Source organism: Rhyacophila brunnea, unplaced genomic scaffold (assembly GCF_057557595.1).
Source record: "Rhyacophila brunnea isolate RB1 unplaced genomic scaffold, BYU_Rbru_1.0 scaffold_7, whole genome shotgun sequence".
Classification (NCBI taxonomy): Eukaryota; Metazoa; Arthropoda; class Insecta; order Trichoptera; family Rhyacophilidae; genus Rhyacophila; species Rhyacophila brunnea.
The window spans coordinates 1,725,934-1,751,836 of NW_028233339.1; the positions used below are offsets into that span (position 1 = coordinate 1,725,934).

At 34.2% G+C, this 25,903-nt stretch overlaps 2 protein-coding genes across 3 annotated transcripts in view; one reads left to right on the forward strand and one right to left on the reverse strand.

Annotated features, from left to right (window-relative positions):
• Positions 1-997: 997 nt before the first annotated feature.
• Positions 998-1,810, reverse strand: eIF1A (eukaryotic translation initiation factor 1A). The gene has a single exon (XM_085957895.1). The coding sequence runs from the start codon at positions 1,694-1,696 to the stop codon at positions 1,250-1,252; it is 447 nt and encodes a 148-aa protein (XP_085814021.1). The 5' UTR covers positions 1,697-1,810; the 3' UTR covers positions 998-1,249.
• A 249-nt stretch (positions 1,811-2,059) lies between these two features.
• spoon (A-kinase anchor protein spoonbill) overlaps positions 2,060-25,903 on the forward strand; it is a 72,164-nt gene continuing 48,320 nt past the window's right edge. Inside the window, exon 1 of one of the 2 annotated variants that reach the window (XM_085957896.1) lies at positions 2,060-2,225. The gene's annotated coding sequence lies outside the window, so the exon portion shown is untranslated. Of the gene's footprint in view, positions 2,226-7,800; positions 8,014-25,903 lie in introns of those variants that run through there. The other variant, XM_085957898.1, reaches the window with a different exon arrangement.

Sequence of the window (25,903 nt, forward strand, 5' to 3'; positions counted from 1 at the left end):
AGTATGTGTAGATTTTTTATCTTACGAAAGAGTATCACCACTCTACTTGGCAGGATATGCAGCAGTAAAATTTGGTCTGCGCACGCAAACACCTTCATAACATTAAAAAAAATCTGGTTTCTTGTTGGTTAAAGGGAAGCCAGCGGCAAACAGACTTTGAAAATAACTGATATACTGGATTATTTGTTAGGTTAGGTTTTCAGTATTGAATTCATGAATTTTGCCAAAATCAGCTATGAAAATTAGCGCCGTTCCCACCTCGCTTCACGTAAACCAACTTATACCAAAATCTGTGTTCTTCAGAAGTTAATGTTTAAGAAACATGTTTATATGCCCATCCCTGACTGATGGTGGCTTGTGGCCTTACCTGCAGTACCTAATATAAAAGATATCAAATACTAAATGTAAATAAAAATTAACATAAAAAACAGATAATTGCATGTGTGTTATGTCAAAATCATTCTTAATTTATTTTTCAAACTAGTACTAATAATTATTAACATTTATTGAACGATTTGAGTACTTTTAATTGATGACAGATCAAAATAGATATAAATAATAGTGTTTAAGTATATACCGAAGATCAATAATGAATAAATTATTCAGAAATTATGCTATTCATCGAGATGTAACCAATTTGGCATATAAGACAAGTTAGAAGTTATTTTTACAATAATAAAAGTACTATATGGATATATTATATTAAAAGCAATTAGACAACTAGCAATATTGACAATTTGCCAACAATATCGTATTTTTACCTTGTCAATGGTTACTACTCGCATCTTTTTTCAGCCAACCAAGCAGACATTTGCATGACCTGTTTATTTCACAAAATTGTTCTGTCATAATATTTCTTAATCGGTGTTGTACAATCATAATAATATTATATCAATCACTTTCCAATAAATTAAGCATGAATTTAAAACACTAGAATTTATCATTTATCACAATAGCACTATGAATACCACTTTTGGGGACACAAAAATAAAAAAGCTTTTTTTCACTTTAACTTATAATTTAATGAAATTGTCCTAATATCGCAATACATTATACATACATTATCGTAAGATTTACATAATTTTATATGGAATAACTGAAATCATGTAATTTTGAGTTCTTGGAGTCATGACATGAAAGAAAATATGCAGCTGTTTGGACAACATAATAATTTATCTGTAAAACAGAACCCCCACGTGAAAATGTCATGACGTAGACGGGAATAATTATTGTGACATACGTATTTTCGTTAAATGGCGTCCACGGGATCGACGTCATCGTCAGAACTGATTTCATCACCGAATTCAATATCTTCATCGAAGCCATCGTCGACGAATGTGACAGTTTCGTTGATTCGGACTGTCTCTGGGAACTCTCCATATGTCTTAAGATTTCTAGCTTCATCGGGAGTATACCTTAATATAACGTCAGCTTTTGCGTCTTGGTAATCTCGCAATCCTATCAGAATTATGTCACCTTGATTGATCCACACTTTTTTTCGTAGTTTCCCTCGGATGTGGCAAAGTCTTTTTGATCCATCGAAGCACATGGCCTCCAAGCGGCCATTACCGAGCATTTTCGTCACTTGGGCGTACTCTTGTCCGTCTTCTTTGAACACCAACTCACGTTTTTCTGTTTCGTTTTCGTTCTTTCCTCGACGCCTATTTTTACCTCCTTTTCCTTTATTCTTCGGCATTGTATTGTGAACGAACTGCGCTTTACATTAATTTAGAAAATAAGTTTTCAGTGACGGCACTGTTTGACGACCACAACTCGCAGCACTCTTGTGCGAAAAGGAACGATGCCATCGGTGAGCGGATGAACCAATCAGAGTTGAAATAAAATAACTAATTGAGAATTTCTCAACCAATCATATTCGTTAAATTTAGCAGAAAAGTTCTACATAGTTGAGTCACTGCAGGTAACCGAAACGCAATTTTTACCGACTAAACTATAAAGTATAATTTTTTTTCACCAATAGATAGCAGCACCATACACCAAAAATTCAAGATAGTAAATAGCGTCACCGTTTATGGTACGTACGTCGGCTTGAGCCGCCATGTTGCAGTTTATCGTTCACACGAAAACATTGTGAGCACGTGGATTGAAAATTTATTCTTTATTTAATCCTGCTTAAGGGTTGATATTGTGCTAATCTGCGTGATTATTTACTCCGTGCTTTGTGTCAGTGATCGAAAGAAGCGATATTCCTTATATTTTGCTTGGTAAGTAGACTAATATAGCACAACATACCGGGGCCACCTAACCATCCATTTTTCAAATCATATGATTTTAACCATACGCTTTGCGTCAAAATATTTTTATAATGTTTCTGTTATGAGATTAACCCTTTTCATAGTATTATCGCATAACTTACATCCATTTAGAATTTCCACGCCGACCAAAACATTGCGTAACTTGTAGAAACCCTTCTCGTGCTTTGTTTGTTTTTTTCCTGGACATCTTATTTTGTACATAACTCTTATAATACTACACATATTTATTCAAATGAACCATCAGATTATTGACGAATGTCTTTAATTTCATATTTAACAGCGTGGTATTGTAAATTGTTTGAACTTTATCTCATTTCGTATGATGTATGTTCGTTTTCTTGACCTATAAAAAAAATGTTTAATTGCAATGCACTTATTTTGTACATCCACGTATTGACCGATGGTATAATCGTGATATAACGTTAATAATGCGGTTTATGTTGGTAAATGTTACTGCTTTTTATAAATAACGGTTGCCAAAATAGCATTGTGAGAGCTATTTTTTGCCTTCGTGACCATAGTCACATGTTTGCATTCGAAATGGATTCTCGTTTCGCCTAGGTTAGCTCTCGCCGTTCCTAAAAAGATCCAGTCTCCTTGAAGTTTTTAAATTTACATGCGTATCGCAATATCATAAATAACCATATTCAATGTAAAATAGGTGGAAACTAATTTTGATATGTCGGCAATTTTCAAAATAATAACATACCCACGTTCTATCATGCGGTAAAGATATTGCATTCGTTTTTGCAATCATTCTAGTTTCACCGCTGAAAAGGCAAAGAAAAGGAACATGGTTTTATTATTATAACTCGATAAATGCGATACATAATGAATTTGTTTATAATTCTTGATTTTTGTATTGTTTGAAAATAAATAGGCGGTATCGTAATTCTGTCATAAAAAATTGAAAATGCGTGGTTAAGAAATTTCCTTGGAAAATGTCTACTACGCACAATTTTCATGCTTTCATTTCGTGCTGTCAACACTGAAAGAACAGACAATAATAAATAATTGCGTGCTTGTTTGAATATTTTGTAAAAGATATTGCATGAATGAAAAATCGTGAATGTATTTTTTTAATCCTTGCATAAAACAACCTTTCCATCAATATTAAATATTCCTATTCCTCATTAATTTTGAACAGTGTAGCTATTATTTTTCTTTAGCCCACATGCCCAACGAAGGTCAAAATGGAGATTTTATGGTATTTTCAAAGCATTAAAAAACGATTTTTTTTCGGTTCGGTACATGTTCAAACACGCGCGTTTACATGATCGTATTACCTACTTCAGTTATAGTTTGTCAATTTATGGCTACGGCCGTATGTTGTCTAACCACTGGGAAATGCCAATAGAAATGGCGTATTTCAAAAAATCAAACCTTCAAAAAGGTCAATAATTGTTATAAAACAATCATTGTTTTATCACATTTGAATGGTCAAAGACATAACTTATAATCAGTATCTTAACCCTTTACTGCATGATTTTTTTTTTTTGAAAAATTTTATTTTTTATTGGTGTTAAAATGCCTTGTGAATGAAGGAAAAATAATGAAAAAAATATTTTTCGAAAATTTCATTAAATTTTGTATGTTACTGCGTGGTGTCGCAGATTTACGACATTTGGAAATCTTACATTTTAGTATGACAAAATACAAAACCAAATGAAAACAATTATAAAAAACTAATGTACACACCTTATTTGATGTGTAGATATTTTTATTCAAGCAATTTCAATCTTCTGTATATTTTTTTTTATTTATTTACAAATACGGATTTTTGCGTACATACTAATTCGTCAACTGTCAAACCAGAAATGCAGGGACTATAATGCAGAAATGCTTTATTTCTTGAAATGTCCAAACAAAATCGGTAAAGTAGGATGTTTATGGTAAAACAGTTTTCTAGGCATCGAAAAAGGATAGTATTTGATAATTTACACAGATGGCATTGGCTATATCGAAATAGTTTGAAATGTCGCAAATTTGCGACACTATGCAGTAAAGGGTTAAGAATTATCTTCAAATGTGTTAATCGTGCCCGTTTTTTGAATAATAATGCCTAATTCTTGTCAAATTTGGGATCACAGAGATTATAAAATATATTTTTTTATTATAAATATTTCACTAGGTATATATTGTTAACATTAATTTTACTAATGGTTTTATAAATGCGTTTAAAAGTTAATCAATCTAAAAAATCTTAACACCACTGCACATGGATGTACTGAAATATGACTATTCTAAAACATTAGATCAAGAGGTTTAAAAGAATACTATTTTATGTAATAAAAATACTTTATGCAGTCATCAAATGTTTAAAATAAATGTAAAGGATAGTAAGGCTTCAAAATTAAATAAATAGATTAGGTATCTACAACGTTTAAGGAATGTTCTTGCCAATGCTTTGAAAATACCATAAAACTCCATTTTGACCTACGTTGGGCATGTGGACCGTTTACTGATCCCACAGTATGTGAAGGAATGTATATTATTATGTTTACTTTAATATTATTAAATTTCAAGTATTTATTGCAATGGTGTCTTTATTGTACCTACAATGCCATGCCATGCCACCAGGTAGGTATCTATATTTATTATTACCTAGGTATCCATCTGTTTACCAAGTTTATTTGTATCCTTATGAAATGTTTTCTAAACTATTTCTATTCTTCTTCTTGGTCGTACACTCATTGCTGAGGATCGTGACCACTTTTTAATTTTGCCATCCTTTGAGCTTGGTTGCTTCCTTCCATCTTCCGCTTCTCTTAGGGCAGAATAAATCAGCTCCTTCACTTGGTCTCCCCAGCGCGCAGACGCTCCTCCTCTGCTTCGCTTTCCCTGGACGCCACCCAAAATCACCAGTCTCTCCAGGTTGTCCGGTCCGTGCCGGACAATATGTCAAAAAAACTGCAGAATGCGTCTCAAGACATATTGTCGAGAGCCGTTGATGATTGACTGTTTCGTCCTGTGTTTTGTCCAAGACATACAAGCATTCGGCGCCAATACCACATCTCAAAGGCATCAATTGCCTTCCGTTCCCTCGCCTTCAAGGTTCATGACTCGGCTCCGTTTAAAAATATAGAGAACACTGACTGATGTTTGGACGAGCATCATTTTTGTGGCAATCGAAATTCCTCGATCCTAACTATTTCTTTTATTCGACGAATAATTCAGAAACCATAAATGTAGTGGTTACTGGTTCAAGTTGTTTTATCTGCGAGAAGATTGTATTTGGAACAGGCGACAATTTATTCAATAAGATACATATTCATAGTATTATTACATATTCTGTTCCTTATTCATTCGACGGCTGAAGCAAGGTCATTTTCTCAGACGGCGATCTAGGATTAGAAAACACGTGGGTCACATTTTCATTTGTGCTGAAATGAAAAGTTTGTTTTTGTGTCTATTATTAATAATGCTTTCCTTTTCTCTTGACAATATCCTCATATACCTATATTCTTTATCGACGTGTCTTCCATTGTGTAATCTTGTCATATCTCAATCGTATACATAATATTATTATGGATTTACTTTTTTCATTGTCATATGAATACAGTTTTATTTAACATACGAATGGGTAAGTAGTAGTTAGTACCTATTTTTTTTCAAACGATTGCAATATATTATTCATATTTTTGGCGCCAATCACAATCAACCATATTATGATTGATTGTGCTAAATCAGCTAAATAAACGTAGTCGATTGGTATAGATTTTATCTTTTATGACATCTTAACTGTACAGAAATGTAGCATACCTATCTGTTTGTTGCTTATTATTGACATTACATTAATTAAATTGAAACTAAATATCTACGGGGGTTTCCTCTACCTATCTAACTGATATTTTTCTTTAGAATGATTTGAAACATTCAATTATTCGTATAGTAGCTATAAACCGAGAAAATAAACTGAAATGTTCAATTATATTATGCAGGTAACACCACGTCAAATTAATTGTAATTCAATAGTTTCGATCGACAGAGCTCAGAAAACACAAAGAAGTTAAGCACCCTCCACCGAAACACGCCCCCGCACCACACTCGGTCTTAATCGAGCGTATCGCGGGACCCTACAATTGGTGATGTGAAGCATCTGAAACAATTGGACTGGGAGTGTCCTGGGAGAAGATGTCCAAGACTAGGCATAAAGCCCATTGACGCAGCGAGTGCGGCGCTCGCGCAAAATTTCTACAAGTGGCGCGTAAATCATCGAAAATACAACGTAATCAAATACGCCAGCGCACACTGGACTTGACGATGCCTTGTGCCCCGCCTGCCGCATGAGTCACCGTTTTTCGCTTCTCGGCGATACGATTTAATGAAAATACAAAGAAGTCCATTCATTGAACACGGCTACCAAAATCACGCTGCTCGTGGCGTCGTCGATCGACGGGCGAGAAGCAATTATTTAATAACAGAGATCTCTTTGTTTAATTTTATTCCGTGTCCTATATTTCGCTGGTTGAATAATGCGTCGTAAATATTAATTACAAGCCCCGAAATAATATAATATTTTTATTGCTTTGTTATGAGAGACGCTGTAATAATAATTATTTTGTGCTGCTTGGGCCGCTTATTACACAGGTGAAGGGTAATGCGCGGCAAGAGACGTGTGATTATGGTTATGAATAAACGCTTCATATGCTGACTTCGCCCGCTCGACGCGTTCTATGGGCACTATCGCTAAGGTTTATACGCTCAAAGTGAGCTCTGACTGAGTTTAATGAGTTAATTTAATGATAAGTGCCAGGAAGAGAAAAGCATATGGAAATTACGAGTAAAACAAAAGGCAACATAATATAAATACACCTATCTACAATATACACATTATCTATCGTGGCTATCGTGGTGCAGTGCATAAGGCGCTAGCCTTTCCATCCGAGAGTTCTGGGTTCGATTCCCACTAAGGACACAATATTTGTGATTTTCTCAAAGCCTGGTTGTTTGTGATTGTTCAAAATTACCACCTCGTACGAAAAAGCAAGGACATGGTTATTAATACATATTTCTAAAAAAATATACATATATATCCCACAGTCAGAATCAGGACTGGTTTCGTCGTCCGCTTACATTAGAGCGCTTAGCCGACGGACACTATTGACTGATAAGTAAAATACACTACAAATGATTTAATAATAGCCAGTACCTATATACTTAATATCAATACATGCAAACTTATTATAATGTTTTAAGCATATTCTCTATTTAGGTAATGCTTAATTCAATTAAATTGTGTACCTATCATTGCGAATATGGATATATTTTATTTATAATTAATGCCTTTATATCAAATTGAACATTGTGTAGGTTTAACAAACTATGCGAGTAGGTATGGGTTACGACTGTCGGTCTTTCCTGACGATCGGCGGCTGCGTGAGGCTGACAACGGAGTGGCATCCCGCGGTGTGATGTGATGTCTCCGCGCTCGTCACGGGGTCTTATAACATAAATAAAATCTGTTGGCAGCCGCGCAAAAGCGTCCGCCCTGCGGCATCCTCGTACTCTTCTTTCTCCCCTCAGTCTGCTGCCAGAGCTCGTGACACTCCTCGACGCCGCATCAATTAACCAAGTTTATCTAACGCCGGTTCGATCTAACACTTGTGATTCACAAAGAGAAATGCCCTAAGATCCAAGAGTTTACAAGTGTGCTCGTGGTGGTGGTTTGAGCGGGGTACCGTGCTCTGGCAGTGGACGTTGCGAATAGCTAGCTATAAACACACGTAAAATTAAGGTAATTTTGTTTCTAACTAAATGACAAAACTCGTCTTACCATCCATACCTTATTAATTGTTCCGAGTCAATGTGTCCAGTGCAATGTGTAGATATGTTTTGTTGATAATAAATTAACACATCCTTACTTACAAGACAGAATTTTATGTATACATGTAATTTTTAGGCTGATCTCAGTGAAAATTTACATAATTTTAGAAAACATTTTTTGGTACTTTTCGGTTATACGGAATACAGCGGAAAACGCAATTTGAAAATAACCGATAAACTGGATTATTTGCTAGCTTGGGTTAGTTTAGGTTAGGTTTGGTTAGGTTAACCTTACAAGTAATCCAGTTTATCGGCTATTTTCAAAATGCGTTTTCCGCTGTATTCCGTATAACCGAACAGTACAAATTTTTTACATCTTTTAATAGTTAGATCCACTTAATAGTGTACAGGAGTGGCGATGGGTGGAGGTAGGCAGTTAAGATCCGACATAAATATTGCACACTAAACTTTGTGAGCCATATGCATTTGTTTTCATTGAATTAAGACTACGATTTGTAGATAGTGTTGGTTAGTTTTTAAAAATCAATTAAGCCCTGCCTAAACCAAGCCATAGTAGTTTATGTGTGATATGGGCGATCCGACAAAAGTAATGCACACTTTTTCAGTCATACTTATTTGTTTTTGTTGAATTAAAATACATATATTATATATGGTGGAGTTTGTTAGTTTTTTTAAAAACAAGAGATAAAAAATATTCTTCCATCTATAAAATATCTAAAACTAAGTAACTATTTTTTGACTGTTATCAATATGGCTTGGTTTAGTCAGGGCTTAATTATTTTTTTCTATCTGCATGTTGTAGTCTTAGTTCAATGAAAACACATACGTATGACTGACAAAGTTTACTGCGCACTGTTTATGTCGGATCTTAACAGCCTACCTCCACCCTTCACCACTGGTGTAAGAGTAAGTCTACCCATTCCCAGGAGGTCTGGGTAAAATATAATTATCAATTTGATTCAGGTAAATATTAACCCGAATTACGACGGTTTAATGCACATTATATTATTACGGAATTGAGTTATACGGGAAACGCTTCTGTGCACCGTAAGCACTGTAAAAATTGCCGATATTGTCTCAGCTACATACCTAATAAGATTTCAATTTTTACAATACAATCTGGACGTAAAAAATAATTTTATTGCGTGATGATTGCTTCACAGAGAGAGAGAGTACGCAAATTTTATTTCATCATGCCTAGTGGTTAGTTTACTACTCGTATTTGAGAACCTTTAAATCAGTGGTGCAGAACCTTTTTAAAAGAATGGCCAATTTATCCATTTTATAATTTTTCACAGTCTGCAGTGGATAAGTGTTGAAAAATAGTAATATAATTATTGACAAGACATACATTTTAAATTTAATAGTTACATATCAGCTACTTTAATCACTCTCTACTCTGCATTACGTACATATATTATATTTGCACGATATAACTTTGTATTATAGGAAATTAGAATTTTAAACATATTCAACGGAAAATTTAATGGTGGAGTAGTACTTGTTATTTTGGACCGCAACAAATGCCATTTTGGGCCGCTGTTTGTGCATCACTGATTTAAATGAATTAGTGCACCGGGTGTGACTTATGTGATAGGATTGGCAAACAGGAGTGCATACATACTGTAGAATTGTAACTTAGCTCTCGCAAGATGCGTGTCTTGCAGCACGCAAGTCAATCTATATATTTCATTATTTGTCAACTGATGTTGGGTAACCACATTTGTGGATGCCGAGGGATTTTTCATAGTACCTAATTGCTACTTAATTTGAGAATTCATTTTTGTTCTATTTATGATTTTAATCTTTGAGGAAGAATTAAGAAACCTTGCATCTCATTATTTCCCGTGTAGTCAAACCAGCTGCGACTTCTCAATATTCACGAATAGGTACAAGACATCCATCCAGTGAAATACGTAGAATTATTTACAATAGAACACCTTGACTGTAGGTTATTTTTGTGCCGCCTTTCACGAGTCTGCAATAAATGGTTCGTCACTTATAGGTATTACGTGATTGCAGAAATTTCCAATAAAATTATGTGTTGATCAGATAAGTAACCTATGTTAACAAGCCTGCTCATAGACATCTGAGTATGTTCATACTATTTTCATTATTTCGTAAACCAATAAATACAGATGAATATGTGCTGAAAATAAACTCTACCATGCATCGTTGTAAGTTTCGTGTCTTTGACATAATAATATTATTTCACTAACGTTCAACTTTTAATATTGAGACTTATACGGAAGCAAATTGTCCCAAGTAAGTGTAGATACTGTAGAGCTCGGTATGCATGCTCGTATCTTGTAACAGCAATTTATTGTGTGTGATATTATTCCTCGTTGTTAAGGTTCATGAGTCCATTGAAAGAGCTCTCCTCCTTGTGTTTCTTCAGCAATCTCTATATTTCGACGTCCGCATGGCTAAATGGTAATTTACCCACATTTAATTAAATTGCAGTTATCAATTTTGTAACTTGCTTGAATTCTTTCTGGAGCTCCGTGAACAGGCAATCATCGTGACATCACGCATCTCATCCTTTATTCTATTGATAGTGAATAATTTATAAGACGTTGTTGGGTGTCTCGTATCCTGGAAACGATGAGTCACAATAAAATACTAAGGACGCGCTGACTATCCTGACATGTGTGGAATATTTACCCCTCGCGACTGTAAGTATGTGACGAACGAAGTTGCTTTTTTTCATTCGCGATAATAAATTAAATAATTTTTTCGTTCACCATTCGTTTATGTATCTAACGATGAATACTGATAGGTAGATGCGTTGTCAAACAAAATTTCACTTCCTTTTTTCACTTAATCTTGGCCCTACATAATAATTATGTTAAGTCAAATTCAAGATCATTAATTAATTATCTATTGCTCTCATCAAATAAATCTATACGGCACGTTTAAATTATTATGCACGCGTCTATACAAGTGAATGATTTCTAATTGTAATAAATAACGTGTCGTGCAGGATGTCCTCCGGCTGACTCTGGTCTAGCCTGCTTCTCGTTTATTTTGCTGACTGTGCGGCATCTCAGTAACAATTTGCTCTTTCTGTCCACCGGAGACGGAAATAAAATTATTCTCCCATTGGTTGCTGGAGCAGCGAAGTGCAACCGTTTTTTTTGTGAGGCAACATTGCCGTTGCAGTTCTACGATGGAAGTGCATATACGTGTTTGATAATATACTGCCCGCCGCATTACCGTGTCGTTGCATATCTGCGTCCACTGTAGAGCAGAGATTTTCACGCTCCTCAGCTCTTGATCGGCAATATGCTGGTTAGAATTCCCCTACAATGTATTTTGAGCATATTGTTTGTTAATTTTCCCTTCACCCCATTGACGTTCACAGTACTGTTGTTGTCTTGACGCGATATTGACAATTCATCTTCTTTAACAAATATATTTTCCGTTTTATTAACCAAAAGCTCAAAGTTTATTTCTCTTGATGATTTAGAGAGAATTAAAGGAATTTCAATCATTTTATGCAGTGTTAACATGTTCTATGGTCCGTAATAAAGTCTCACCTCCGCGAGGAAAACACGCAGTTGCCGGAGAACTCTTGCATGGATAATATGGGAAACGATATCGTCGCTGTTTTGTAAAAAGGGCGAATCAACCATTTTGGCGAAATCGAGATTTTAATGAAAATACAATATGTACCCCACTAGCTTTGTTGTCTAAAATCGGCGAATTTTTATCTCCACAGGAAAGTACTTATAAACGATAATCGACTAAAATTAAATTAATTAAAATTACGAAATAAAAAGCAAATGTGACATATTAGGCCTTTTAAAATATTATATAATAATACCTATTATAATGACATTATTCTTTCTAAGCTTTATTATAAACTTGTTAGATATTTATAATCATCTACAGGTAAAAAACAAATAAATGTCAAAAGTTAAAAATCCTCCTCCTGTAAAGTAGCATTTTGGTTAATTCGCCCTTTTTACAAAACACCGACGATATAATGATACCCTTAAAGCCGCGTTGACACGGTCCAAGTACACTCGGATCGAGTGCCATCCAAGTGACAGCTTCATACTAATTATTCCTATCCAAGTTAACTTGGATGAGTAGGACGCGGTCCAAGTAGCTTGGATAGGAATAATTAGTATGAAGATGTCTCATACGAGTGCACTTGGATGGCACTCGGTCCAAGTGTACTTGGATCGTACTTGGACCGTGTCAACGCGGCTTTACCGAATCAGAAATACTCAAATATTATGTTTGAACCTAGTTTAGGCAAAACTAACCCGAGTGGACTTGGTTCACTTGGCTTGTGAACCACTCATATGTCCATTCAAGATGATCGCGAACACTTATTGGCCTTTAACTTAAATAATATGTGAATACGGTGAACCATGTAAAAAGAACATAATATATTAGATATTATGTACGTAAGAGATTTTGGGGGAGTGTGAAAATTCTCATTTTGACAATTGACTACATATCGCATAGAAACACAAAAGCGTCCTCGTTTTTCGCCCCAGCTCATACTAACTCTAACTACCATATTGTTTGTGGTTGAAGAATGAATCTCCTACCTGTATATTACATTGCATATTCGCGTTCATTTCTTCGCAACATTTTGTCACGAACTAACGACTTCTCGTCATCCGTAAAGGCGAAAGCAGTGGCGCACCCAGGGGGGGTGATTTTACACATTGAAATCGAAAGCCAATAAACTATACCTTGGGCTTAGACAAACAACACGGCAAAAAATGATTTGTAATTCTCCAGTACCCTTTTTAGTAAAATTTCTTAGATTTTAATTTCTAACACAAAAATTTCGAAACACTAATGTCAGTTTTTTTTAGAAACCCGTTCCCTAATGAAATTCTCGGTGTCCACCCGAATTCCGGAGTGGTATAGGTCATGGCTGGGGAGGGTTGACAGGGCTCTAACCTGGGGGCCCGGGCTGTGGGGGGCCTGGCGTGTCGGGTTGATCAGATAAGTGAGATAAACACACATCATAAATTAGCTTTAATAGTAAAAAAAGTCGCCTGCGGCGCTATTATACTTCATGACTATAAACATTTTAATTTATATAATTGTCCAATATATTTTCTGATTATTATGTGTCGATACTCGACAGCTTTATTATTAAAGTAGATGTATTGAAAATCGCCAATAATTCACTGTATAAGTACCCTCAATTTGAACTAAAACACAGTTTGAAAAACGTTAATGTAGTATTTCACACTGCCTTTAATCTAAGCGGTGGATAGGGGGCCCGTCAAATACCCTAGCCCAGTGGACTCATTAGTCAATAGAGCCAAATATCAACAGCACAACGATTGAGATTTCTTTTGAGAGCCGAATTTCTTAAACTTAAATTATATACGTAGGTAGTAAGTAGGTACACTGCTAATTTACTTAATAAACTTTAGTTAAAGTTTTAAGTCCTAATTAAGTTATAGGTAGGTACACTGAATAAAACTGAATATCATACGTAATAATGATCTTATTTATTAATAAAAATTAAATTGTAAGTCAGGTATCCATAAAATTGAATCATGACAATGACTGACAAACTCAATGTGAATAATGGTCTTGCATCTCCTTGTAAAGTTTGGGTAAGTCAGGTTCGTATGTTGTTGATTTAATTTTAAGCACGATTCCAGGTTCTCATCAATAAATCAATTTCTTAATTTACTCTTGATTTCCTCTCTTGGAAATCTCTTTACTAACCACAAAACTTGCAATATTAACATTGTTGACAGATTTTATTCAGTACCTAATTAAATACAGAACTTTATTTTTATTGACTCTTCTCCTCAGCTGCTTTCTTCATTGCATCATCGACAGAATATTTAGCTCAAAATTACGAGTTTTTAGTTGTATCTTTCTAAATTTCAATGCGCCAATTTTTCCCGACACATAAATACAGGTCGGTAAGCCATTTAAGTTTTGAATAAACGCGAAGTCTCGGTCTATTCAACATTACATTTACGGTTATCCTCTTCCATTTTCTTTGCTTCTTCTTTGTAGCCATGTCAAATATGGCAGAGAGCATCTGTGGCAGAGCCGCACTCAAGGGGCTAAAGAGCCGCAGTTTGCCGACCACTGCCCTAGCCTGAGGGCCCGTTTCAGGATGTGGGGGCCATGGTGTAGGTACACCGAGTGCAATAGACAAAAGACCGATAAACGAGATATTAGGCTGTGTTGTATTGAGTAGGTTGTGTATAATTTAAATGCAATAATACTTTTTTGTCCATTTTCGATTAATATGTTGGAACCTTAATATTGAAAAACCAAAAATCTACGATAAACATTCGGCGAAAAGAAGGAATACACCCACTACGGTGGTGGTGTAAATCAAAAGAACATTTTTTTCGGTGGAATTCGGCATAAATATTGTAGCTCTCTAGACCAGTGTTCCCCAAACTTTCGACACCTGTGTACCCCTTCTATAATTTTCGTAACACTGAGTACTCCTCGTCAAAGAAAAATGCATATAAGTACTTTAATAACAATCAAAATATATTTATATATTCCTTTTGTAGTACATAAACAAAAAAATAATAAACGAAAAATAAAATTCATTCATAATAAAATATAAATAAAAGTTATATTATAAAAAATAACATTCATTGGTTATTAATTTTAATCTGAGGTGCGGTTCCACACCCAAAAGGCTGTGCCTTTTTTTACGTAATGTCTACTAATGCTGAAAAAGCAACTTCACATAGATATGAAGTTGGAAAAGGCAAGATGTATTTCAGGAATGTCTCTGTTAAAACTGGATACACATGTTGCATTTGCAACCTAAATGATGTTTAAGTACACTCCTTATATTTATTTTGCAAGAATCCGTATGAAGTTAATAATTCCAACAATTGCTCTTCTTCCGCATGCGATAAACCTTCTAGCATGGATATCGTATTCATGCTTGTTGCACCAGGCGTAGCCATAACCCGGTGCAGCGCATACCCCCACCAAACTCTTCCCGTACCCCAGGGGGTACGCGTACCACACTTTGGGAAACACTGCTCTAGACCAAGCGGGTAGCACAGCCGATATTATTTAAGTAATGTTTAAGCATACTAGGTACACATGTCCAGCATGGTCGCTGTTCACTTCCAATCCGCCAGTCGCTGATAACACTCTCAACGGTTACCGCCACTATGCCTCCAATTTAATAAAAATTAGGAGAAACTGTACAAATATATCGCCGTGTATTGTGAAAATATGTAAAAATATTTATATGAAGAAGAAAAAGAGCCTATGGGACTAATTTACATTCTCCTCCTTGGGCCCCCCAATAATAAATCCTGGGTGCGCCACTGGGCGAAAGCAACATCTTATCTTATTCTGCTAACGTGGCAAATTTTACGATTGTACATGTGTTGCAGTGTCCATTATATTTAGTCAGTTCTATTATGTAGCAGCTATAAATGCATGCCTAATAGTGATCTTTAATTTATATTCACCTTTCACCAACCACTGATCGGATTTTAAGGAGGTCTCCGATTCTCTTTTAATTTGAATGGTTATGTACCGTTGTACTGTTGCTCTCTTATCATTTTCTCGTTTAGTTTAATAAATCATAAGTGAGTAGGTACTTACATTTATTATTATTCGCTTTTATAAATTAGTACAAAAATTTTACCATTTCCTGGATTCGTAACCCGAAATAGCACTTAACTAAACCTTTAAACTGTGAACAAGAATTCACTAAGAATAAAATTATGGGGTTCTCACCTTTTGAAACAGTAAGATTTGCTCCCAACGTAATGTGCATAAACGCCAACTTGTCGATAACGAAAAATACGAATGTGTTCATTTTATAGAATAGATAATTTCCCAATTAGGTTCAGCTGCCCACATTTTTATCTCTGATTTTTTTTTTACATAATTCCGTGATTACATTTGCCATCTCAAGGAAGCAAATTTTTGTCGATACATCCTTATTGTGTTATCTTATCCGCTGGTTAACCAAAAGATTAGATAAAAATATCAACTATTTGTATATTTAAACATATAAGCTAAACGTAGTTCCACCTACCCGTAAAAGTGTAGATGCTCCTATGCCAGTAAATTTCGATTTAAACAAAAAACCTAAATAGACCTTAATATAATATGATTTTTTTTCATAATTAGTATAAATACGATGACGATCAATTAATATACCAGTAAATCCGTCTTATAAATCAAATTATTGTGTGGATAAGGGAACAAATAAAGATTTTATAAAGTTTGCTAAAATGGACAGGAACATGGCTCGATATCTCTGATTGATCTTAAATATAACATTATGTAGATCTAGAGGCCGTTATATCGACGAAATAGTATTGTGTATTACGTGGCAGCGCAACGCACCTGACTGACAGCCAGTGGAGGTTGTGATAGAGAATTCTCGAGAAATAATCAGAAAAGGCCAATCTCAAATCTCGTGAAAACAATGAGATCTGAAAGACCGAGTAATTGTCACTAGGTTAAGGCTGCCGATCGCAACTGGAACTTCTTAGGAAAATTTGATTTCTCGGTTAAAAAAGATCGCTCGAATAAAATTTCCTAAATTTGTCGGTAAAAAATTGGTCGCAAGATCTAAAAAAATTAAAAAATCCCCATGAGGTATTCTTGAAATCACAAGCTCTAACAACCGAGGGGAATATAATCGAGTTAGGAGAGATTGCCATCCAGTAGTGGATTGATCTCCCCTGATGATGACGATGTCTTATTTATTGAATTTTAATTACAGCCCAACCCTATCACGGCCTGCATATTAATAATTAGAGTACCCTTCCTGAGAGAGGACTTCCTACCTTGGTCTTGATAGTATTTCATTCGAAAACATTTTTCCATTAATCAAATTAATCTATCCGAGCGTCCCAATCGAGGAACACCTGAAGAATTGACATTATCTCTTATCAATAAATTAACAACCCTCTGCTTAAACGATACATGGCTAAACGTTTCGTATTAGCTAAAATAGTTAGCAATGATATAATTTTATTATAAACAAATATTATCAAGTTTATTTTTATATTTCGTAATAATCGTAGCTCGTTTTCGAGCACGTCAAAACAATAACTGTACAATTTATGTATCTTATGGGCATATTGAACATTATCTCCGTAACACGCGTTGCGCAATCGCGGCTAATTCGAAAAATCCTACCCGGTGCGCGAATTTGTTTTTGCCCAACGAGCGTCATCGATATTAAAACTACTTTCACGAGAGGTTTTTTTTGTCTAGTCTAGGTCGCCGATTATATTTTAGCAGAGTTGCATGCAAAAAACCGTGCTGCCAGTCATTATAAATCCATTCACTGCGAGAAAGAAAATACATCGGAATTCTGATTTCGGATTCACATTTCAGTGTGTGGAATAATAATTCTACCACCATTACAATTTTTTTTTTATATACTTTTGTGTTTTGCTGCCATCTTCAATATAATAATATAATGTGTACCATTGATTCCTAAAGCGGGGGTGGTCGCTTCCCCGGGAGACGCTAAACTAGTCAAAAGGAGTAGAAAGTACAAATCTATAACTCAATTTTGCAACCGTGTGAATCATTTTTATGCGTTTTGAATTTCACGTAAACAAATTAGCTTTTGTACAAACATTGCAGTTAAATGATTTTTCACTATGTGGCATTATATTAAGTGTTTTAGGGGCGATGATACATTCTGCTGATTTATGTACAAATATCGCATTTGAATGGCGGTTTTTATTCAGATAAATTTTTTGTTGTTTTGGTTGGTGAAATATAAAGCCGGGTACTCATTAGCGAGCCGTAACTGCGACCGTTGCAGATACAGTAACTAGGGCGCCAAATAATTCGTTCACATCTAGAGTTGGTTACAGTTACGACTGGCTACTGAGCACCAGCTTAATATGCCTTAAAAGGGGGATGGTCAGGAAAACTGTCCTGCCCTTAGACTATGTCCTGCCTCACCGATACGCCACTTTACCTGATTACCTCGAATAAAATAAATAAAATTTAATGAATTTAATTAAAATTAAATTCACTTAGCGTATCTAGAAATAAATAGATATATGTAAAAAAAATATTTTGGATTATACTACATCATTTTCATCCTGGAGCCGGAGTGTAAAGTTATGACGCATATACTCCATTTGCTCTGATGATGAATGTCAATCAATTATCATTTTTCTACCATTTCCAATAGATACCGAATTGTATTTTAGGACGTTTAACACGGTGCTTATTAGTGCCGTGTCCGTTGCCCTAAATATTAACCTACCAATCACCTTGACGTTATATTATATTAATTTTTAAATTTCCTATTATATCACACCACTGTTTCTGGTATGGCTACCGCAAAAAAAACTCTCACATAATATATGCCAGCTACGCATTGAGAAAACAAAATTTGGCATCATTATTATGTTGGCAAAGGTACCACCACACCATCAATATGTATATATCTATCTATCTGTGATGATTTTAGAAATAACGACCTCACATAATAATTAGTTATTTTCATAATATCTGTCATTATTTATTAATTATAAGCAAACTTCATATCTAGTTTCTTTACTGGTTTAAATTTTTGATATTTTTTGATATATTTTTAGCAGTGGCGAAGATTCGATAATAGACAATTATTTAACGTTCTCATAGACTAAGATATGACATATAATTTCAATCGCATCTTAGGATTTTTACGCGCGAATCAAATTGAAGTGCATGTCGTCGCCTGCTGTCTCGCTGTCGCGGCGACAAATTTAATCTATGGTTTCCTCATTTTGCAGAATATTTTGAACGATCACCATCTCCGTAAATTCACTGAAGAATGGCACTGATGAAGAATGCCAACTATAATGTATTAGTAATATGAATTATTATTATTATCCATGCTAATATCAATTAATTTTAACAGTTTCTACGTGTGTAAAATTACTTGCGACATGAAGTCCATAGATAATATTTTGAACAGAACCCAACCTGCAGACCATAGATAATAAATAGACAACATTCTTATAGAAAATGCATGGTGCCCACCGCTAAAAACAAAAAGAAAACGTGATTTTGACATGCCATTCGAAAAGTGTAGGCATCTCGAAGTTGATAAGAACGTTCATTGAGTCATGCAGGTTTCGATGTAGTGCAGTTCAAATTTTAAACACCAAGAAAAACGACATTACACACTTTTTCCCGTAACGGCAGCTTACTGTGACGTCACGTGATAGTCAGCGACATGCACCATAATATAATTCGCGCTTTAATTCGATCTTGATTCACGCGTTGATAATATGAACTATTCGAAATTACTTTGCAAATTGGAAACGGACAAATAGAGAATGTCGCGCTTCTGCTATTTAATTATGTAGATACGTGGGTATATTTTGGTTTTTATAATATTTTTGATTCCTGGTTTATTTCAAGTGTGTTTGGTTTACTTATTTGAAATTTCATACATCTTTTCCGCCATCTTTATTATGCAATGAATGTTATTGTTTATAGCTGTTGATACTTGAATACTTTAATTAGTGATCAACCAATACGTTTACTATGCAAATGTGTATCTAATTTTATTTTCGATTACGAATCGTTTACCTTTCTCCCACAGGTAATCTTCGCCACAGCTTTTTATGTATTGTGTGACTAGGGCTTTAGTTGAGCAAAAGACTAGACCGGTCGTTTACCCTGTTTGTTTTTAACCCGTCCCTTACTACTATCATTTCTGTCTTACATGAACTGGTCTTAATAAGTATTTATAACTCCGTATATAAATTAATTAGATTAATAATTAAGGTTGTTCATTCTGCACATTATGTTTTGATTCTTGCGCTCGATTTTGCAATATTCAACCAAATCTTATCTGCATTTTGATATCACCAAGTATGGCGCTATATTATTATGTTTATCGGTGTGTTTTAATTTATAAAATGCGCGACATTTATTGATCAGAGTACGCAGGAGATATCGGAGAATATTTTGATATACTTATTTTAATCTACCTACGAGATAATATGATACTCGTTATCTAATTAAGATGCATGCGGGCGTAGAATGAGTTATGTCGCCAACCACAGAACAGATTAATAAATAGAATTCCGATAGGCTATATCCCAATACACTACATTTTGACGCAGGGTTTTGAATGTGTGAGTGTCATATACGAAAATGAACCACACCTTATAGACGTGCAATAGTGCGTTATATACCAATATTGTATGAGCGTCGTGCGGTATTATAGTCGCCAAAGACACCATACATTTAGAGCTGGGTTTCGGGAATTTCCCGACGGGAATTCTCGAGAAATTTTCGGGATTTGCCATCCCGAATCTCAAGTGCGTTATATACCAATATTGTATGAGCGTCGTGCGGTATTATAGTCGCCAAAGACACCATACATTTAGAGCTGGGTTTCGGGAATTTCCCGACGGGAATTCTCGAGAAATTTTCGGGATTTGCCATCCCGAATCTCAATAATGAAAATTTTTAACATTTCGGGAAATCCCGGACCTCGAGAATCTTTTCTCGGGATTCGGGATTTCTTTATTATCAAATTTTAATTGAAAAAAAACGAAAAAGTGGACAGAAAACACAAAATTCAAGGACTGATCGGGGGGGGGGGGGGGGGCATTCAACACAATTGAGCCAACGTCGAATCAAAATGAGTGCAATTTTTGCAACATCAGGGAATATTGTGTCTCAAGCGTACGCGATTGTCAGGCGCAGCGATTGATTGTCTGTGTTTTTTGAAAGTCTGTTTTAATAAGTAATGTTTTAAATTATTTTTATTTTCCTACTTCTATTTTGTTTGTCTTCTTACATAAATATAAAAAAAACATTTTTTTGGAATTCGCCTGTTTTTACACAGATTTTAGGATTTTTACAAGTTTTTTTGAAATTCCCCGATTTCTCGAGAATTCTTTTCTGGAAATCCCGAATCTCGAGAATTCAAAATTTAATCATTTCGGGAAATCCCGTATCTCGAGATTGAGATTTTCTCGGGAAATACCCAACTCCACATACATACAAGTGGGCGTACATATTGTAAAGGATAGAAAATAATAATTGTAAGACCACAAGGACAAAGTGATAGGTATATTGCATATATATACCGGTGCGCGCCCGAGTTCTTCGCGTAAACAGTAAACTCAACTGATGTAATGGACTTAATTGAATTTCGTATCGTGTTATCCCGTAACAAACAAATGGTTTAATTTGGTTTTTAAGTTGCAGTTTTTTAGTTGAGTCTCCTCACCTTTCAGGTCCGGGGTTATTCCCGATTAAATTGTTTATTCAATTCTGCTGCGTTGTCTGTAATGAATGGGTTAAGCTCGCGATGACAAGCGGGGAAAGAAGAGTTTATTTTAGTTCGCGACTACGCGCACCCGCCAGCGGCATTGATTCGGTGTATTATTGTGCTTACTTATTGTTTTTGGTACAAATAGACCCAACTGTTTTATTTTCTTTTTATAACTAGCGCGGCTGCACACGGAATCTCCAATGTTGATCAACTCACCGATTTCATTTTAGCATACGTACCTATCCTGCGATACCGTGTGAACATTCGCAAATATATTGTATTGTCACCTCAATACTACAACAACTGGATAACACTGTTTTTGAGTTAGCTATTGAATACGATTCTACATGTCTTTATCTACAAAATGATTCAACTAGGTAAGTCAGAAGTTAGTGTGAACTGTATTAATTTTATGTTCGAAAATATTAGATAACTTTAAAACTATAAATGCATTAAATAAATAAAATAATTAATAATATATCTACAATTTTTTTCATACAATTGAACATTATTTAATTGTTCCCAATTAGACAAGCACAATTTTCCATTTTTATTTTTAATAACAATTATAGCCTAGATTTATGTTGAGGGGGAGAGGCACGTCAGCAGAGAACCTAGCGGAAGCTTGCAATTTCAGATTTTTTTTTGATAATTTACAATTTCAGCTGTATTAATTGATAAATATGTATCTGAAAACATTAAAAAGATTTATTATTTCTTTTTAATTTAAAGATAAACTTACTATTGTAAAAAAAATGTAATAAAATGTGAATTCGTTGCAGGGTCACATCTTATTATTACCTACATTCTATTTTATGGTCATATTTATTATTAAAATTTAGTTTATTAATTTTTCAATTTTTCTTCGTTTAGATTTTTGACTAATTCATCATTTTAATATTTTTTTATATTTATTTTAAAAAAACATCGATTTTTATAAAAAAAAATATTAATGTGTATAACTTGAAATCCTTTTTCTTTATATCAAATTTTATTTTAGGTATAGTCCCAATATTGAAGCTTGATTTGATATAAATAAAAAAAATCAAGTTATACACATTTACATTTTTAAAAATAAATATAAAAAATATTAAAACGATGAATTAGCCAAAAATCTAAACGACGAAAAATTGAAAACTTAATAAACTAAATTTTAAAAATAAATATGACCATAAAATATAATGTAATAATAAGATGTGTGACCCTGCAACATTTTTTTACAATTGTGAGTTTATCTTTAAATTAAAATAAAAATTTAAAATCTTTTTAATGTTTTCATATACATATTAATTAATTAATACAGTTGAAATTGTAAATTATCAAAAAAAAAATCTCAAATTGCAAGCTTCGAATTTTTCGCTAGGTTCTCTGCTGGCGTGCCTCTCCCCCTTAATCAAGTAAAGTTTCAATTTTATTTTCCCAACAATTACCAAATCAGAGTTATCCAGTTATAGTATTGAGGTGACGATATTATAAAAAAAAAAACTACAACACTGATATTGATAAAAGTTTGATAATCACTATGACATTGTGTACACGGTCAAATTTTAATCATATGAATCGGAGTGTCCTTTGGATTTTTTTTATCAATTAAAATGCATGCAATATAATGTAGTGTATGTACATCTGCGCAAAATTAATTTCGTAATTTTAATTGTTTTTTTTTTCCGTGAACCGTAGACTACTGAATGCAACCGCCCATTACATATACATAATTTTCGTTCGTCTTGCCTTGCCCATACAATCGATAAAACATACCTACGAACATATAACATGCAATAATTGAGTTAATCTGTTATTAAATAGGTACTACTGAACCTAACAATATGCTAGGTTAGATTAAGTTAGAATTTTCAGTACCACAGCAGCAAGACCAATAATTGTGAATTGAATGTTTTATCTGGCCTTTTATGCGACAACCATAAAGTAAACATAATAATTAGTGGTTTAAAAAATCCTAGAACATTATTTATTGGTAGTCTTTCAATTATTGTCCGCGAAATTTGTCAATGAATAACACTTTAATAATTGGCTCGATCTGTTCCAAAAGACAAGTAAACTTATACAATATGATAAGGTTGCTGATTTTTCATAATCATAACAGAGATGGTTTTTTTTATTATTGCAAAACTTTTGACCTTGATAATCGTTTATTCGGAATTTCTTTCAATGCTGAATTTAGTCGCTATCGTACTGCACATATTGATATTTTCAATTGTTATCTATATGTAACGCTGATGCGGATTATAAATGAATTAATTAATATTATATACATATTAATTCAGATATCACTTATCAATTATCATTCTTCCAAAATATGTATGTCCGATAAGATATAAATGTAATATTGTAGGTACCTACTGATTATTTTAGCGCTTCTGTTAAATAATAATACGAAAGTACCTACGTTGTTGTTATAACATTACGTATAACAGGGGTAGTGAACTGCCAACTTGACAGCCACGTGGGCTTAAACTTGTTTTTTTGTAAGTCCCTCGATTAAGTAGTATGGCAATGCCAAGGATATTCACGTCGTGGTTTAAATTCTTAAAGCTTGTTTTTGGAATTACTGTAAATACATACTTGTATCATGCATGTTAAGATTTTAGTAATTACAGATAATATATACTATGTAAAATAATTTACGTTGTTTACATCGCGTTTAAATTTTTTTGAGCGAATACATTTTGAAAGCATAGTTTCTTTTTAAATGTTGACACATTTTTGTTTCAAACAAACTATGCAGTAGTAAAGTAAGAGTTCCTAACACATTACCAGCTACAAACTGAAAAATGTTTAACGTTGTAAGTTTAACACTGCGGAATATGCCCTATAACGATTTCGCGGGGCCATGGCAGGAAGGACATTGCCGGATAGCATCTTACCAAATCCTACTTAGAAAGTAAGGCGCATACCTACTATGGTTCCAAACCATGTTTCTTATATAGGAAATCAGTACATCGCAGTAGTCTTTGGCGCGAACGCTGCCACGCGCTCATACCGTGTAGTTGTAACTAGGGATATCTAAAAAGTATCAATACTTAGTTAGATAAAGCGCCAGATGCTACTGCGATATAATGATTCAGTTGTACCTACAAGCCGCGCGGTGATTAAGTCAGTAGCCACGCCTGATTTATAATTATTATCAATAACGACATATTATGTTTATCATCGTATTTGGAAAAACCTGGCATATTTATATTCAAAGCGACATATCAAGCAAGCTCCACAAATTAGAATTAAAAATAGAATAATTACACGAAACAGATAAAATAAATAATCCATCGACTTCATAACTAAATCTGTGTTATTGCATATTATCACATTATATTATAGACATCTTAACACCACAAGGCCTTATTCTGAGTCACACAATATATTAAGTCAGCAGAAGCTCGTATATGCAACGATATACCTACTCCCCTGCTAAGTAAGAAGACTAGTGTTTTGGTTAGTTTTGTTAGTGAAATGAGAACCCAAGTTTTTAACTAAAATTTCTCTTATACCTAGTACTTATGTAAAATTATTTTGATTGTTTTGACATAATCTCTAAATATATACTGTCTTTTTACTTAGCAGTGCAGTATAGGGTGTCGAAGTAAACCTTTAATTGAGTCAAAAAATGACCACTAATTTTCATAAAAACTATGATATTGAGGAATACATCAATATTTGACATCCTTGGGATACACCCTTCCATACGAAAATTCAACATCAATGTGGACACGTTTTTCAGAATAGGTCAAAGATATCTGACGATAATCTGTAAAAATCCCCTTTATTGCAATGTAACTGAAGTTCATTCGTAATCACACGCCGTATGTAGTCTTACATTAATTTATACTGTACATAAAGTAGAAAATTATAGCTAATTTTGCAACCACTTTCATATGTATCAAATTATCAGAGCAGACTCGGGAAGATTCATATTTGTATGGGCATGGTCGTTTACACACTGCGTCCATTCGCTTGTCAATGTTCGCTGAGTGGTAGTGCCACAGGAAAATAAATAATTCCATGAATGTGCGGTACCCATCATACTGGTCTGCTGCTCCTTGAATCTTGGAACACGGGAAATGCTAATGGCACAGAAAAATTCTATGTTTGTTGACACCCAAAACTGATTTATTTCTCATTTGTTAAACTGCGGTATATTGTAGATTTGTATGAGAACCAGATGGTGTAGATATGTATCAGAACATCTTTTATAATTTAATTTTATCTGATGTTATACATGACTAATGCGGCTAATGTAAGATTTCTATTGTGAATGTAATGTATATTGAACTTCCAAGTGTGGGATTCTTCGTTTTAACTGACCTACCTCGGTGAAATCCACCTTTTGGCATAGAAACGTAAAATATTATCACATCAGTATTGTTCTTGTGACGCCACACCGAAAATGATGTGTATGCTATTTTTTTCACCTTCCGTGTTAACCAGACGATAGATTAATACCTACTTCGGTTATGAAATCAATTTCGGCTGAATTATATAACTATTATTGAATAATAAGTAATAAAATAACACAGTGTAGTAATATTGTATTTCAGCTACTATTTGATATTTAACCTTATTATCGTCA

What these genes read in the sequence shown, in the direction of transcription:
- eIF1A (XM_085957895.1), bottom strand. Translation starts at nt 1,696, where the DNA reads ATGCCGAAGAATAAAGGAAAAGGAGGTAAAAATAGGCGTCGAGGAAAG.